The 15995-nt window shown below is 41.9% G+C and overlaps 1 protein-coding gene across 2 annotated transcripts in view; it reads right to left on the bottom strand.

The window, feature by feature from the left end:
- The window catches only part of vav2 (vav 2 guanine nucleotide exchange factor), a 250899-nt gene extending 247145 nt beyond the window's left edge, over positions 1 to 3754 (bottom strand). For both annotated transcript variants that reach the window (XM_080510604.1, XM_080510605.1), the window contains exon 1: positions 3044 to 3754. In XM_080510604.1, coding sequence (XP_080366730.1) covers positions 3044 to 3247 — 204 coding nt within the window. In that variant the 5' untranslated portion in view covers positions 3248 to 3754. The remainder of the gene's footprint in view (positions 1 to 3043) is intronic.
- Positions 3755 to 15995: the final 12241 nt, after the last annotated feature.

The following is a 15995-nucleotide window of genomic DNA, read 5'->3' as shown; positions in this document are numbered from 1 at the left end:
TCTCTCTATCCCTCTCTCTCTCTCTCTTGCTTGCCTTGTAATCATGGAAGTCAGTGGCTGATAAGTCGATGGCCACTGTTGGTTACTAGGCAAAAAGAAGACTGCAGCTCACCCTTATTTTTATTTATCGTCATTCATTATCCTTTTCTTTGCGTGTCTGAGCAGGTGGTGAATGAACTGTCCAAATATAAAGGATCTAATATCCAGCAAAAGTTTCCAGGCGCCTTCAAGACGCGCTTGCTTGGTCCAACAAATGATTTTATGTCCAAAATAATTAATCTGATGATCTATGAAAAAAAAAAAAAAAAAACTGGAAAGCTATATCTCTTCTTAGTCCTTTACAAAGCATGAGTTTTAAATACTTGGAAACGTAAAATGCAAAGCTTGAAGTCTTTTTGCAGAACATCTCTTTTTTTACTTTTTTAATTATCATTCTTGAGAGCCAAAAAAAAAAACATTCAAAAAGCCATCCAGATCTTTTTGCATCTTCCACTATAACACTTATAAAATATATGTTGCCTCTCCAAAACCCCTTGAATATGACTTTTTTTTTTTTTACAGTAAAACACAATCAGATGGATGCACTGACTGGCAGTGAAGAAACATTTTGCCAAAGCAACAGGCAAATTTCATCTCGGGTTCTTTGATTGTTGTTTATCCATCGTTTGTCATTTTACTGATTCACCTATGGCAGAGTCAACAAGTTGACGTCTTGAGGAATCATCAAGACAAAAGAAGCCACGTTCACGACAAAGAGCCAGACAATACAGGCCAAACAGACACACAAACACACTTCCACACATTAATATGACAGAAACAGGTCATGGAAGGTGTGCCAAGCACATCAGACAAATGTGCTGTCAGAGGGCGATCGCTCTCCTACGATGGCTGTTTCAGGTCTGCACGGCTGCGACAGAAAGGATACCCACCCAAACAATTCTCCACGTGGTTCAACCCCATCCGTTTGCCATGCCGAGTCGCAGAATGCTCGCCATCCGGATATGGAGGCTCGGCGGCATGTCGGGGCAGACACCAGGGTGAATAAAAGTCAATAAAAAGTGTTCACCACAGCGCACGTCGACTCCGCCGCTGTGGTCACGTAAACTTCCCGAGGCACCCGACACTTCCTCATTCTGGCTTTGGAAACGAGAACAGGCTTGAGTGGGAAGGGGGAGCTTTATAGAAGTGGAAGCATGACAATCGCCACCCAAACCTCTAATCTCACCGCCGTGTAAGCACATGTTTTGTTTGAGTCGCTTCCCCGAGAAGTCTTTTTCCACAGAGAACTTACAGTAAACTCAAGTTTACCTTTTCTCGCCTCTGTGGCTGATTAAAACTGAAACACACAGAGTGCAGCGGGAAACAAGTCCCAAAAACAAGCCAACACACAGAACAGAGGGGTTGTTTTTCTTTTTTGTTTGGCAATAAGATGCCTGAAATAGGATGAGTGTTAAACACAAGCTTGACAGATTCTGAAGCACAAAATATTGGGAGTAAATTACAGTTGGAAATAACCTCCATCCCCCCTGTATAACCTCATCCAACTGAACACATCACAGCGAGAAACACAACATTGCAAAAAACAGCAAACCTACAACCGATCAACGTCGTCATCCATTCATCTTCTGCGCCACTTCATAAAGCTGAGGGTTGTTTGAGAAAGATCACAATGGCGAGTACACAGATACTCGTATTGATGGGCAACCAAGGTGGATTGCCGTTTCAGTCGACTCTTGAATATAAAACTACCAAGTCCCAGGACTGGAAGTCATGACACTCCGGAGGCCGCCATTGTCCATCTACTCGCACACGTGCCTCGTCCTTGTAAACGTGGCCTAAAGTTCTCATCTTGTGTTTACGGTCACACCTTTGAATGCTGTTTTTAATCAAAGTTTTGGGCTTGGATAATCTCAAAGTTCACGACAGAAGAAGAGAAGAGATTGAGCAGCAGTGATGCTGAAGTTTATGATGTTGTTTCTCCATTTGTGATTTTTTTTTTAAGTGCACTTTGCGTAAAAGAGGAAATAGTAACGTGCTTAATTTTATAGTTTAACTCTCTGTTCAATAAATAGGTCAGTTGATGGTCAACTTCCTAAAACAAAGTACTGATCACTTACAGACTGTAACTGAAAACCTAAGAGCATAGGGAACAATTTCATTGGCTCTCTGTCAACACTGTGAGGCTTTCATATGAACCAAAACTATATTTAAAAATAAAAAATTTGCATTTTCAAACCGGGCCAGTGGAGAAAATCAACTAAACTTTCCTTGTGATTCAAAAGCTTTTCTTCAGTTTCAGTTGCTTCAAGCTGCCACGCCCACTTGGCTCAACTGAAATAGTTCAGATGAAAAACTAAGCCGGTGCAAAATATTGAGCAAAGGATGTGTGAATGTTTTACTTCCCCTTCCTTAATGACATTATGATCTTGGCTCACATCCACTTGCACTCAGATCGACTGAATGATACTCAATTAACACCCTGTAAAAGTGAATGTAAGGCTGTTGCAGCTGTCAACATGCAGATCTGTTTCACTGAAATACTGCACACCTAAAGGACCGAAGGCTATTTTGGGGAATAATGTGGAGTGACTTCATATCTGACTTCAGCTGGAGCCCATCAGGAAGCAACACCTGCATGCAAAGGTGTCACAGTCAAGGTGTCAATGACTCCTTCTTCTCCTCACCTCTCTGAACAAAAATACCTGCATGTGTGTGGGGGGGGCAGGCTTATTACTGCATATATATTACCAGCCTCTGTGTGATCAGACTGATAGCGGCTCTGCAATGTGCAGGAAGGGGGGCTTGTTGTGACAGGAAGGTCTTGAGGATCAGCCAAAAAAATAAATAAATAAAAAATCCAACACGTAGAAATGATGTAGAGTAACATCAATATTTCCCAACACACAGACAGAATCATAGACTCCCACTGGCTGACCATCCTAATGTTTAAATGAGAAGCAGAGTCTGACAGTGTGCAGCCCTGAGGCCTAAATCAATCTCCATCATCTGCTGGGTTTGAGGCTTCACACCGGGACCCACTCACCTGTGACATCTGGGGTCTGAAATTGATCTCCTTCAGGTCCACTGATCCGGGGGAGAGGTTGTGCAACATCTGGCACAGCAGCACCCCATCTCGCAGGGCCTGTGCCAAGTCGAAGACGGCCGCTGAGGGCCACACGACCCGGTGGTTCGGGGGCAGGACCTTGCAGTCTATCAACCACCGCCCGCATTGCCTCCACTCCTCCATATCGTGCTCCTGGAGACTCGTCCTCTCTCGTTCTCCAAATCCTAGTTCAAGAGAGAGAGAAAAAAAAAAACACAACCCGCACTCCTTGGATCTGGTTCACCAGCGGAGGGAAAGAAGAAAAAAAAAAAAACCGCGGCGCTTTATGGCACACAACCAGGCACTACGGCCGATCTCCAACCGGCTCCGGATGTTTGGATCACTCCCGATAAACTCCGATCTCACAACTTTCGCTCAATCTCAGCAGGTCGGCGCGCAGTACTCCGGATCCGGACGCATGTCAGCTCTCCGCGAAGCCTCGGAAATAACAACAACAAAAACACGGGTCCGCTTCAGCAGGAGATGGGAGCAGCGAACAGAGGCGTGCTACGGAAATTTTCTCCTCTTCATTCTCAAAAACTTTTCTCAGCATATCCGAATCCAGAAGGCGTGAGCGGAGGGGTCGCAAACAAACAACACAGCTGGATGCAGCGGTTTGTCATGTACCCACTCCGCCGCTGTCTCACATTTCACTGGAGCCAACAGCTTCTGCCAGGCAATGTGGAGGGGGAGACGATCCGCTTCAAGTCTCTTTAGACGTCGAACAAAAAGCCAGGAGTCATCCCCCGCGTGTGCATTCGGCGTTTTCCCCCCCGATGACGTTCAAAAACAAGTAGTTCCAGTCAATATCCAAGAAGCTCAAGATGACGAGAAATAGATGAAACAAGAGCGATCAGAGTCTCGAAGAGGCTCGGATCTCCCCTCCGGTCCAAATGTGGATCTCCAGCAACGGAAACATGCCCGGGGAAAACGCGAGAGAACCGCTGTTTCTCCTGGAGCCGCGACTTTCTTTTGCGCCTTTACGCACGCTCCGGCGCGGTGTTGCCGCCGCGTTCACTCACAGCTCCGGCTTTCCTGCTGCTCTCTGCCTCCCTTCCGTTCACCGTCTCCCTCCTCACTGGGTAGTTTCCCCTTTCGGACGGACGCAGATGTATGTTTGAGCGGCCGGGGTCCCAAATCACCGACCCGAGGCAGGAAAGACACCCTGACGGTAGAGACCGATCTCTGCGTTTCAGGGCTCGGGTGTACCACACCCCCCCACACACACACAAACACACACACACACACACGAGGAGCTTGAACGAGCCCCCCCACGTGCCGGTTATTCCGTGTGAAGTTCGGAGTCTCACGGCGCGGCCACACTTTGCCAAAGTGGCTTCATACTCGCAGGAATCTGAGTTTCAGGGAGGATTCGGGAGCTGCCGAGGCGCCCTCCGACGGTGGAAGAGCGCAACGCACACAGGCTGCTGATGTGACGGGATTAAAGACACAAACACAAACACTCTGGATGGAAGGCACTGGCATAAACACAAACACCAATTTGTCAATCAGTAATGGTGACAAAAGAAAAAAGGAAACACAAATAGATCTGAAGACAATGTCGCTTAATCTGTGTTTCTTTGCAGTGGGCTACTAATCATTTATCGGACAAATCATCATGTTTGATAAACTCATGTCTTCACAGTTTCTCCAAACCACTCAGACTAACATGATAATCACTGAATACACGTTAAAGAAAGTGGCGCAAATATAGAAAAGTTCTGCTCAAAGTTCAAATAATTACACAAATACAACTCCTATAACTATTTGTAAATAGTGTTTGCTGTTTTCTGGTTATTTGATCTTTTCTCCAAATATATTTGTCACTGTAGCCTGTACATATCAATATTGTCTTATCTTATCTAACTTTCATTTTTTATTTATTATGTGTTGTTTTATGTATGGTGCAATACTGTACAATAATTTCTCTCTGGGATTAATAAAGTATTTCTATTCTATAATGTTTTGTTTTACCTCTTTGCTTTGACTGAAATGATTTGGTTCAAAATATAGGATGAAGTTAAAATGGCTTATTATTACATAATTTTTGGTGATGAGCCAGAAAATATACCACAACAAATTCACATTGAATCATTTTTGTTTGTTTGTACTGTAAAGCTTAATAATCCTTCACTATAATCCAGCAAGACACACAATAGCATGATATTTTATTTTGTCTGGATTAAAAAACTATCAATATGTTTTACATGCTTTATTCACTTCTATTCAGTACGACTGAATTTCTTATTTTTAAAAGAGGGTTTATTTCATACGATCAGAAAAAAAAACTGTTTTGCAGGTGGAGGGGGGTATAAGGAGAATGTAGGATAGAATTGAACTTTATTGATTGCCTACAGGAAATTGCTTTGTTTCAGCAGCACTATGCCAGATTGTGGGATATTTGAAGGACATTTAGGAAGGTATTTACCTCATTTTAAAGGTTTTTTAACTACAAATTGTGAAATACTTAATTTGATCACATATAAATGTCATATATTGGTATTTCTACTTATTTTCAAATGCCATAAAACTATAATAAAGTTTCAAAATAGCCTTTAACAACATCTAATATTAAAATCGCAATTTAAAATTATGTTCAGAAGGGAGAAAGTGATAATGTTGTGCCTGCTCACCTTCAGGTTGAAGGCAAGATGCAGTGTGGAAAGCTCACTAGTCCATCAGAGTGTAGACAAAGATAAATAATAAATAACAGTCCAATAGTCCATATATCTGACATGAAAAAAATCATGCCTGCAGTTCAGAGTTTAGAAAATAAGTGTTTTCGGAGTTTAGGAAAGGAAACATTCAGATTGTTTGGGAGCACTAAAGTGATACTGTCTGGTAATGATGCAGGTTGTGTTCCAAGTGCAAACTGAGTGAAACTATGAGATCCTGATCCTCCCTGGGAGCGTAGATCTAAGACGTATCTGCAGTGCCAATGTTCATTTAATCAGCTGTTGTGTAAAAGTAACTCACACACTCTTCCACATGCAGGCAACAACTGATCGGCATCCGTTATGATCACCTCAGACGCTTTATCACTATTCTCAGGGGAGATGTCAAAACTCAGCTCCATGTATTTAAAGAGGAGTACTTAAGGAGGTTTCACCGAGCTTACGTGTTCTTTTACTACATCCCGGTTACAGTTGCAGTAAAGGGAACTTGAGTCATTTATAGCTCGGAATAACAGACAGCTAAGAAAAAATAATGTGCAGTGGAAGTAATCCCAATGCAGGTGAAGAACAATACTGTATCCCAATTTATATAGAAATAGAAGATCGCTTGCAACTGGCTCTTAAAATTGACATTACACTAGGAGTGCGCAACTATTTGGCTTCTTATCGCTTTAGACAAAAACAAAGCTGTGTGTGTTTTCAGGTCCTCATCAGTTTATGAGATCTTTTCTTCAAAACCTCTCATATGGTTTCATTACAATGACTTTATCGCCAAGAAACATCTAAGATTAGAGAAGAAAAGCTGAAAAGCACATCAGAACAATACTGTCTTCCCTCTCCCCGCCCATTAATCACGTCACAGTGTATCAGATTTATCTCTTTTTTATTAAATCTGTATTTTAAGTGCTTCAAACTAGTTAAACAGAGCACCAGTTGGAAAAATGTGCCATTTCCCAAAATGTTTTTTTTAATTCTCAGAACTATGTGATAAAAAATGAATAAGAAATTAATAAAATCCAATTTATTTTATCAAAACACTTTATTTTTATCACTTATTTTAAGTGTAATAAGAAAAGTCCCCCAAAAAAAGTATTGCTAAATGCTGTTAACAATATAATTTTTGTCTTTTGAAGGTCTCTGAGAGCTTTACCCATATTTTACTCAGTCCTCTGTATGTATTAGGATTTCTTATGCAAGACCTTGTAACTGAGTATATTTGCCCTGCCGGTGATACTTTTACTCTATTATGGACTGTGAATCCACAAATCCACATGACGCATTAACAGGAAACTAAAGCAACCACAAGGTCTTTCAACAATGTTTTCATGTCATAACCAAAAACTTTTGTTGAGTTTTCAATGGTGAAAAAACTGCTCCCCAGGTGGATTATTTTAAAAACGGTTTGACTCTGTCTTTGTGTCGATGAGGGAAAACACAACTTTTCTGAAATGCTGCAATGGTGCATGTGTACCACAGCCCCACGTGAAAACACTTTAATTTTCAGCACATCTGCCATTTCCATGTAAACTGACACAGTTTTGAGCACATCACCATGTAAACACAAAAATGATGTGTTTTTACTTTGCGTTGAGTGAAGTGGTCTTAGTGTCTCGGCTTTTCATCATTGGTGAAAAACAACTCACTTTCCACGACTGGCTCCATCGTAGTTTTCAGTTTGGGTGATGCACGGAAGTCGCTTCCACATCACACAGAGCCTTGAGTGATAGGTGTCACACCACGTTGAATGCTGTGAGGAATTAAGTTGGATTTAGTGGCTTCAGTTTGAAGATCCTACTATTGTGCACGCTCACTGTTACTGTCACAGATGATGGAGAATTTACAAGCCTAAAGATTACTACAAAATCCTTTCGTTTCCCTCATTTTCTTCTCCCCCAAAAACAACTTTTCATAATGAATTTATCCAAAATGGTCAATTAATTGCTTAATCACAACTAATATCAATATACCACCTGCTCCGTGTTAACCTCCCCGTTGTCGTCACGTCTCATTGCTTCCCCGGCTCAGTTTCCACCTCCAGACAGAAACCCCCACTGGGAAACATCACACTCAGGCAGGTGATCTGCAGACATGAAGCGAGAGCGGCAGTCATTCACATTCTCTTGTGTCAGAAAATTGACATTTTTTTCCCCTTTTTTTTTAAGACAGATGAGAAGGTTAAGCTCCAAACAAGTCACTGAAACGTGTGACAATCACCAAGACAAAAGGAGGCGGTATGTTAATGCTCATGAAACTACTCTGCAAAACATGTAAAAAGATGCAATTTCATTCGCATTTGTTTCGTATTCCATCTGTTCTTTTTAAAATAGGACCCGCTTGAGTTCCCCGGTAACAAACCCAACCTTTGGAGGTGTGCTCCACCCGCCCCTTGATCTACCTGTTGCCCTCCGGAAACCTCCCCACAGAGAGCCTTCCCTTCCTCGGCTGCCAAGTTCATCTCACAGCGGGGTGCAAGATGTCGAAGACTCGGCACAGCTTCGTGCAGACATCAAATGTTTCCATGGTAACCACGGGCCACGTTTCTGACAGGTGAGATCAGGTGGAAACGTTGAAATCCCGAGCAAACACTGTTTCATTACAGTCAAATAATCAGAGCAAGCAGAGAACCCGACGCTTTTGGAGCTCAGTCTCCAAACAAGGTCCAGAAGATAAAGATATAACTGGATTTACTAAAGATCAAGCAGAATCATTCACTCACAATCCAGCTAATTCTACATATTTGACTGTCAACCCTCAGTAAAATCTAATATAATGTGTGTTTAACAAGTTACTGATAGAAAACTTAAATATGCATGTACATTTCATGAGTAAAAACCTCAAACATGGATAACAATGACTCTCAAAATAAATAAAATATACAAACAATTACACAATAAATAAAAACAAATTCTAAAAACCAAAACAGTATACATGTACCGTACTATGTATATTAAATTCAAAAACAGGAGTAAAATCCAAAGAACACTTAAAATTTTACATTTAGAAAAAAAAAAAAAAAAAAAAAAGAATGCCATGAAAATACAAAATCCCAACTTAAAACTCAAGAACAGTTCATCAAGAACTTTTCTCACACCTCCTGCTTAATATAATCCCAGCTGGGATTACGCCTCATTGCAAGCAAACTGGCCTTGAAGCCATGCTGTTTGTAAAAACATGCATAATGCAACAGCTATAGGAGACATTTCACTGTATTTTGCAGCAGAATGTTTCATCAAAATTGGCTTCATGTTGAGATGAATATATTGACATTTGCATCACATATACTCCGCACCACAACAATGGAAAAGCTTTATATTTAAATGTTATTATGGCACTGTTTTACAAGTCTATACGTGGCCTCTGAACCAAAGTATGGTCCACGCCCCTGCAGCAAGGCCTTACATACGCAAACATCAAGCTCCGATAGGATTTCTGAAGATTTTCCCTTTTTGTCAATTCACACTTCTTCCTTCGAAACATCACCTAAAACACTCTGATGTCGTAGAAATCCTAACAAACATTGCTGTTGTGACAAAAGTCTTTGCTTAAACATTTACCAGCTGTCAACGCTGCAGCAGCAAACTTTAACCTCAGTTGACTCCAACAAAGCTCTGCAATCTCGCAACACCGTTAATGTGAAAATGAGAACGCTGCAAGAAAGGGCAACGATAATGTCGTCTGTGCAGAATGAATCCAGTAATGTTCAAACGCTCTTTGACTTTTACCAATGGAGCCATGAGATCACTTAACCTTTAAGGGCCATTTGAACAGTCGCCGGCTCCCTACAGCCTAAAAACATAGCTTATGAATGTTTCAGCAGGCTTTTAGCTGAGGTGGGGGCAATAGTGTTGGCACACTCACGCCACTTCCACAGAATGTTGAAAAATGCAACAAAAAAGGGGCGGGGGTGGGGGGGGGACTGTCACTACGTTGGATGGGAGCAGAGAGTGCGTTAATGCAGCAATTTGTGAGGAACTACAGGCTTTCACCACAGACCGTTGCTTTTTACTGCCTTACCATGACCATATGACATGCAATTAAACTTCTGTGTAAAGAGAAAGGGACAGCGTTTCAATACAGTGAAGGGAAATACACAGTTTATACATTAACAAAAGAGGACCTATAAGAGACATTTGTAAAGTAAGTCAATAAGCAGTGCAGAGCAGGTTTTTAACCGTCCATCACCAACAACTATCATGTCGCACATGCTTTGTCTCGTGAGATTTTCCACAATGTGAGATATTTTTGCGAAGAGCTCAAGGGATTTCTCCCTCATATGGATCATGTGGTACCATTTCTATAGTATTTTAGCAATTTGACTAAGTTGTTTCTGGAGGCAAAATACACTAAAACCTGTGATGTAGGGACGCCCTACAATCCAAGGGCAAGTGTCCCCTGAAGGCAGGTCTCCTCCCTTTGGAGGGACAGGTCACGAGGACAAATTGTGTTTCAGAAAAGCTGCATTTGTCCATCATTTACACAGAGAGAGAGCATTTTCAAAATGCTCCAGCTTGCGAGCCGTTTGCAAAAGAGTTGCGCCATCAGTGGCTAAACGGACACCCAAAACACTCTGATAACCTTCCATAATCACCTAAGAGTGTTGTCTCGATCAGATCAGACATGCAGCACTGAGAACTGGCGAAGTGGACTAGCTATCATTTTGGAGATTGTCCGTGTAGTAGAGGGCACAGGTGACAGGATGAGGAAGGGAGACATTTCTCATCAGACTGGCAGACAGTGCTTTCTTTCCACCTGTGCAGTAATGGTAATAACCGGACAATGATGGGAGCCTGAAAACAAAACGTCATTACAGTTATGATATCATTTGTGGCCCATTTGCGATCGTCCTGACCTCCAGGGTCTGTTGTGGCGACCTGGACCAGTGACGATGCTCATCTTATGGTCTGGTGCCACTGCCAGTGTGACTGTGATGCTCTGCAGGGCTGCAAAAGATCCCGCTCAGCACAATCGCTTCCCGTGCAAGTAAGGCTATTGAAATGGATTCATGAACACCATAAACCTTGCTACAAATTGAGCTGATTAAGGGAAACGTATAGACACTGACTTCATTGAGAAAAGGATCAGCTAATTTGCCATTAAGGCCATTAATATATGTCACATTAGCATAAATCATTAGCCAAACAGAAGTGCGTGCATGTGCAGTTCAGTCCGCGCCCTTTCGAATCAAACGCACGTCGACGCGCGACCACATTAATTGAGTTTTTCCGCTTATTTCCCACCGGTCTCCGACGGAGGGGGTAAAAAAGAAAATGGAAGTCAGGGATCCATTAATCAAAGCAAACACATTCTCTTGCGCGTTGTGTTTGAGGAGCGGCGTGCGGCGGCCACAAGTGACAGAAAATGACGAGTTGTCAGCGGAGCGGTGTCATTGATCAATCGTGCCCCAAGGTTGCAAAAGCGCCGCTGGACGGCACGATGTGTGTGTGGCATGATGGGAATGCAGGTCAGAGAGCAACGTGCGGCAGTGCAAGGACAGCGAGGGCTGGCCGGGGAAACGGGCTGAATGATGAACGGCCTTGAGGTGTGGAGGTGCAGTAAGAGAGGACGAAAGGAGAGCCTGTCATGCTGACTGGTTGGAGCACTTTGGATTATTTCACAATTTTATCTCATTTCTTTTAATTACACCAAGCTCTTTTCATCCTTGAAGATGATTTATAAGTAAGAAGTGGTAGAAAAACAAAAAAGCTAATCAAAGGTTAAAAACACTTTGGATATGAGCTGTATAGACTGTTTGAACTCATCTATGTTTTTTTCCCAAAACAAAATCTGAAACTATTGGTGGGAAAAAACTGTATAAAGCTTAAGGCGTTACATGAGGGCCATCTGCTGGTTGATTCCTGAATTGCAGCTTCTTCTCTACCTGTGACTCAAATGCTTTTCTCCAGGCTGATCATCAGCAAGCTTCACTGTTCAAAACTGGGGGGGAAAACACGAGAAGGACATTTTCCACATAAGAATGTTGGAAAATTCTCACCTCCATAACACCTGGGTGGTGGGATTACGGGTCGCTCTGTCCTCAGATTGGAACTCCAAAACAACAGAGACAAACAAATGTATTTAACATACCTGAAACAATTAGCCACTTAAATAACAGGTAGTTTAAGCTATTTTGACTGAATTTTGCTCTGCGGTGGTCAGTTTGTGTTAATAAAAGACCAATGCAATGTGTGTGACACCCCTGACTTAAAACATATAAACATCACTGACTTATGTGTTTTAATATGAGTTAGGTCACTCTCATCCGACATCCAGCATCATTAATAATCTAAGGTCCTGTGTGTGTTTCTGTCATGGTTATTCTTTTCAATGACAAATATATGACCAAACTACTGGATTTTCCATATTTATAAGTCACATTTCGGTTGTTTTTGGCTGGTCATTCACACAACAGAATCTTAGCTGGAAACTAGGAAATATCCAGCGTTAAACAGAAACAGAGCAGATGGAAGAGTTCTGAGAGTCAAAGAAATCTGTTGAGGAAAAAAACTATGAACATAGTGAAGGAGGTTAATTAGAAGAAGGGTTAAAGCAGTCAGAGCTGAGGAACAAATTCACAGAAAGTTCTGGAATAGCAGCTGCTGGAAGAAGATTATCAACGCAAGCAGTTGTGTCTGGACATGAAACAATAAATGCAGGTTTTTTTCTCTCTCTCTCTCTCTCTCTCTAAGACACATTAAGCCTGAAATCAAACCTAAAGAGAACTCAACACTGCACACAGTGCAGTTTGCTAACTTCAGTAGATAGACACAAACATTGTGAGAACACACCACATGCCAGAGGAACCAATTCCCGCAGAACAATAAAAGTGACTCACTACACCATCTAGTGACATAACTTGGTGTTATTGTCAACACAGAAAGGTGTTTACGACCGGGCTCTGCTGTGAGAAGGTGTCGGAAGTGACAATCACCTGGTGCATTTGGGTGAAGTAAGGGTTTTATTGGCAGTGCTGAGGTTTACAAAATTCACAACAGAAACCAAAAGACACATACAACAAATCAAGATCAAACAGCTCCTGCCCAACAAAAAGGGAAAACAGGGGGGCATTGCCTGATGACAATACAAGGATGTATTAAATATAACAAGAAGGCCGTTGCTCGGCTAATCCCCCGCCGGAGGGCTTTATATTTTCTCACAAAGCCAGCTCTAAGGCAGCACACTTGGTACACTAGAGGGTGTTCCATGGGTCCTAGTAGATAATTATGTAGAATCTGAAAGGTCTTCTTCATAAGCTATGTCAAAATACGTCTCCAGAGCCCAAAAGGTGTTTTTATGCACTTAGTGACCCTGTGACCTGATATGCAAATTAGGTCATGGTCACCATGGTGCCCCTTCTCCCCAGGTGGAGTGTCCATGTGTGAAGTTTGGTGACTGTGGGCCCAGGAACTGCTGAGAAATGAGGAGAAATGTTTATATGAAAATACATGTATTGTGCAACCATGACGAGCATACTTCAGACCCTACCAATCTTCAAGGTCAAGGTCAGGTCACTTGGTGTACTGGAGGTTATCCCTGGAGTGTGTATCATGTGTGTATCAAATTTCAGAGCCCTAGCTCAAAAACCTAGGCCTCCAGAGCCCAAAATGTGTTTTTAAGCACTTCGTGACCCTGTAACCTACTTAATATGCAAATCAGGTCAAGGTCACCAGAGTATCCCTTCCCCCTCTGAGATGTATCCACATGTGAAGTTTGGTCACTGTGGGCCCAGGGGTTGCCGAGATATAGGTAGAAACGTTCGAACAGACGGACGTACGGACGTACGGAGACTGTTTCAAGATCCCCCTTCGGGGCCTATCAGCCACGGCGGGGGATAACAAAAAAAAGGCAGCTCCTTCTCTTGAAGGCCGTTAATCTAATGTTTCAAACAACACACATTTACTAAACAAGAGTGGCAAACCTGAAACAAACAAAACACCAAATTGATGCAAAACAAAATAGCTGACACCTCCACTAAACTGTTGAACAATCAGTGAGGTTGACTAAAGTTTAACTAATATTTAAACACTCAAAGATTAGAGTGGCACCAAGTCCAACAGTTCACACAACTGAGCAGACACCTTCCACATTAGCGGCCACCAGGAGTCTGCTGGAGCTGTTTAAATGGCCTCAGCTGGTGGGCGGAGCTGAGCCAATCAGCAGTCATCCTCCAATCAGACAGGAGGAGGAGGAGGAGGAGGAGGAAGTCAGTGAGGGCACCGCCTATCAAAGATCCAGAGGTATTCAAAGAGATCCAATCCCCTCAAATAGAACTGCTGACTGAATCATGTCAGGAGCGCCATACCGCTGTGGGGAAGAAGTGATGAAGCACAACGAAGGCTGTACTGGATCTCAGCTGAATATAACTGCTTGTGAAATGTTGGCGCCGTCCAGCGCTGCTGCCGATTCATCATGTCTGATAGGAAGCACGAGAAACGGATATTGTGATTCATAAGGGGAGAGGCTGAGGGAAGAGGCGCAGAATACAAATCAATGATGTGAGGAGAGTTTTTCCTTCCACGAAGAAGCCACACAATACAATGTCTGCGAACGGTGGAGACGGACCTGAAGACATCAACACAATGATTCATTTGTAATTACCCGATTTTGCCCCCAGATCTTGATCACAATAAATGAATCCCGGTGCGGCCTCATCAATAAAGTGCACATTTACTCCATCAACATGAGGGTAACCAGATTTTCTTTTTTTTTAATGTTTGCATGTCAGATTGTCTAACATAATACGGTTGTTAGCATGCACAAATGGCCAAACTTGAAAGCTACATGTTTTGGGTGTTTCCTAGCGCACTTTTCTTTTTATTATAAATGATAAAGTCACCTGTAATTTCATATTGGTGGCAATTAGTCAAGATACATCAATAAACATGAAGTGCGAACAAATACAGAAAGCATACCTAGAAATGGTAATCATGAAGATAAAACACAAGAATAGCAACAAAATAATAAAATAATGTTTTTTTTGGTTTGGTCTTTTCAGGCACGAAGGTTTGTAAAACAAAAGTTTGATATTTTCTGAAGGCTAGCTTTAAGCAACATACAGGTAAACAAACTAAAGTCATAATGAACTTAATTGAAGTAAGAATAAAATAGCGTTGATCGAGATCCACGAAGTGATGGAAGAAAAAGTGATTCATAATGTCATTGGAAATCCAGCTTCCAGCCTCATTATTGCAGTTCCTCTGAGCTTTTCTTGAAGAAAGGAGCTAAAGTTCATCAGTCTGAGCATATGCTATCATCACTGGAAGTGTACAAGTTATTCTCAGACGTTTGGTTAAAATCCAGAAAAGAAGTCATGATTGATGTAGGGAAGTTCGGAAGGCTCTTTATGTTATATGTGTGTGTGTGTGTGTGTGTGTGTGTGTGTGTGTGTGTGTGTGTGTGTGTGTGTGTGTGTGTGTGTGTGTGTGTGTGTGTGTATATATATATATATATATATATATATATATATATATATATATATATATATATGTATATATATAAAACGTCCTTTTAGCTTTTGGTGAAACTGTTTCTCTCCAAGATAAGCAAAATAAAAAAAAATTAAAAAAAATAATATATATATAAAAAAATATATATTAATTAATAAACATCTAACATAAGTCTGGGTTCTGTTTTTAAATATTTCTAGGAACAAAGTGGCAGTAATATACTGTAACACACACACACACACACACACACACACACACACACACACACACACACACACACACACACACACACACACACACACACACACAGTATAGAGGAGAGCCAGGGAAAGGGAGAAAGAGGAGACATTAATATTTCACCTGCAGGTCCTTTCCTCCAGGTTTGCCAGTTTCGGGTCGCTGGTCAGCCAACATGGCAACCTGCTGTTTTGCTGCAGAATCACTACTGTACTGTGACTTTCACTGTCACAATCAGCCGTCAGGGAACTTTTAATATCATTCCACTCGGTATTGTGGTGCTCTGTAGTCACAGTGCTGCATCCAGTGATGCTGCACACGCTGCTACTCCGGTAATAGGGGGAAAAAAACCCGGAAGTGTTTCCATTTAGACTTCTTCACGTGTCTTCCTATGAGTTAATAAATAGATTTTTTTTTTTTCTTTGCAGGGCCTCGAGAGGACTCTCTGTGGTCAGTCATCAGGTTTTATGATGTGGGGAGGCTTTGTGATATTCAGTCTGGAAACAGACTCATTCGTCATTCTGTGTTCTTCCCAGC

Source organism: Blennius ocellaris (assembly GCF_963422515.1).
Source record: "Blennius ocellaris genome assembly, chromosome: 15".
Lineage (NCBI taxonomy): Eukaryota > Metazoa > Chordata > Actinopteri > Blenniiformes > Blenniidae > Blennius > Blennius ocellaris.
This window is presented reverse-complemented; position numbering and strand designations above follow the sequence as displayed.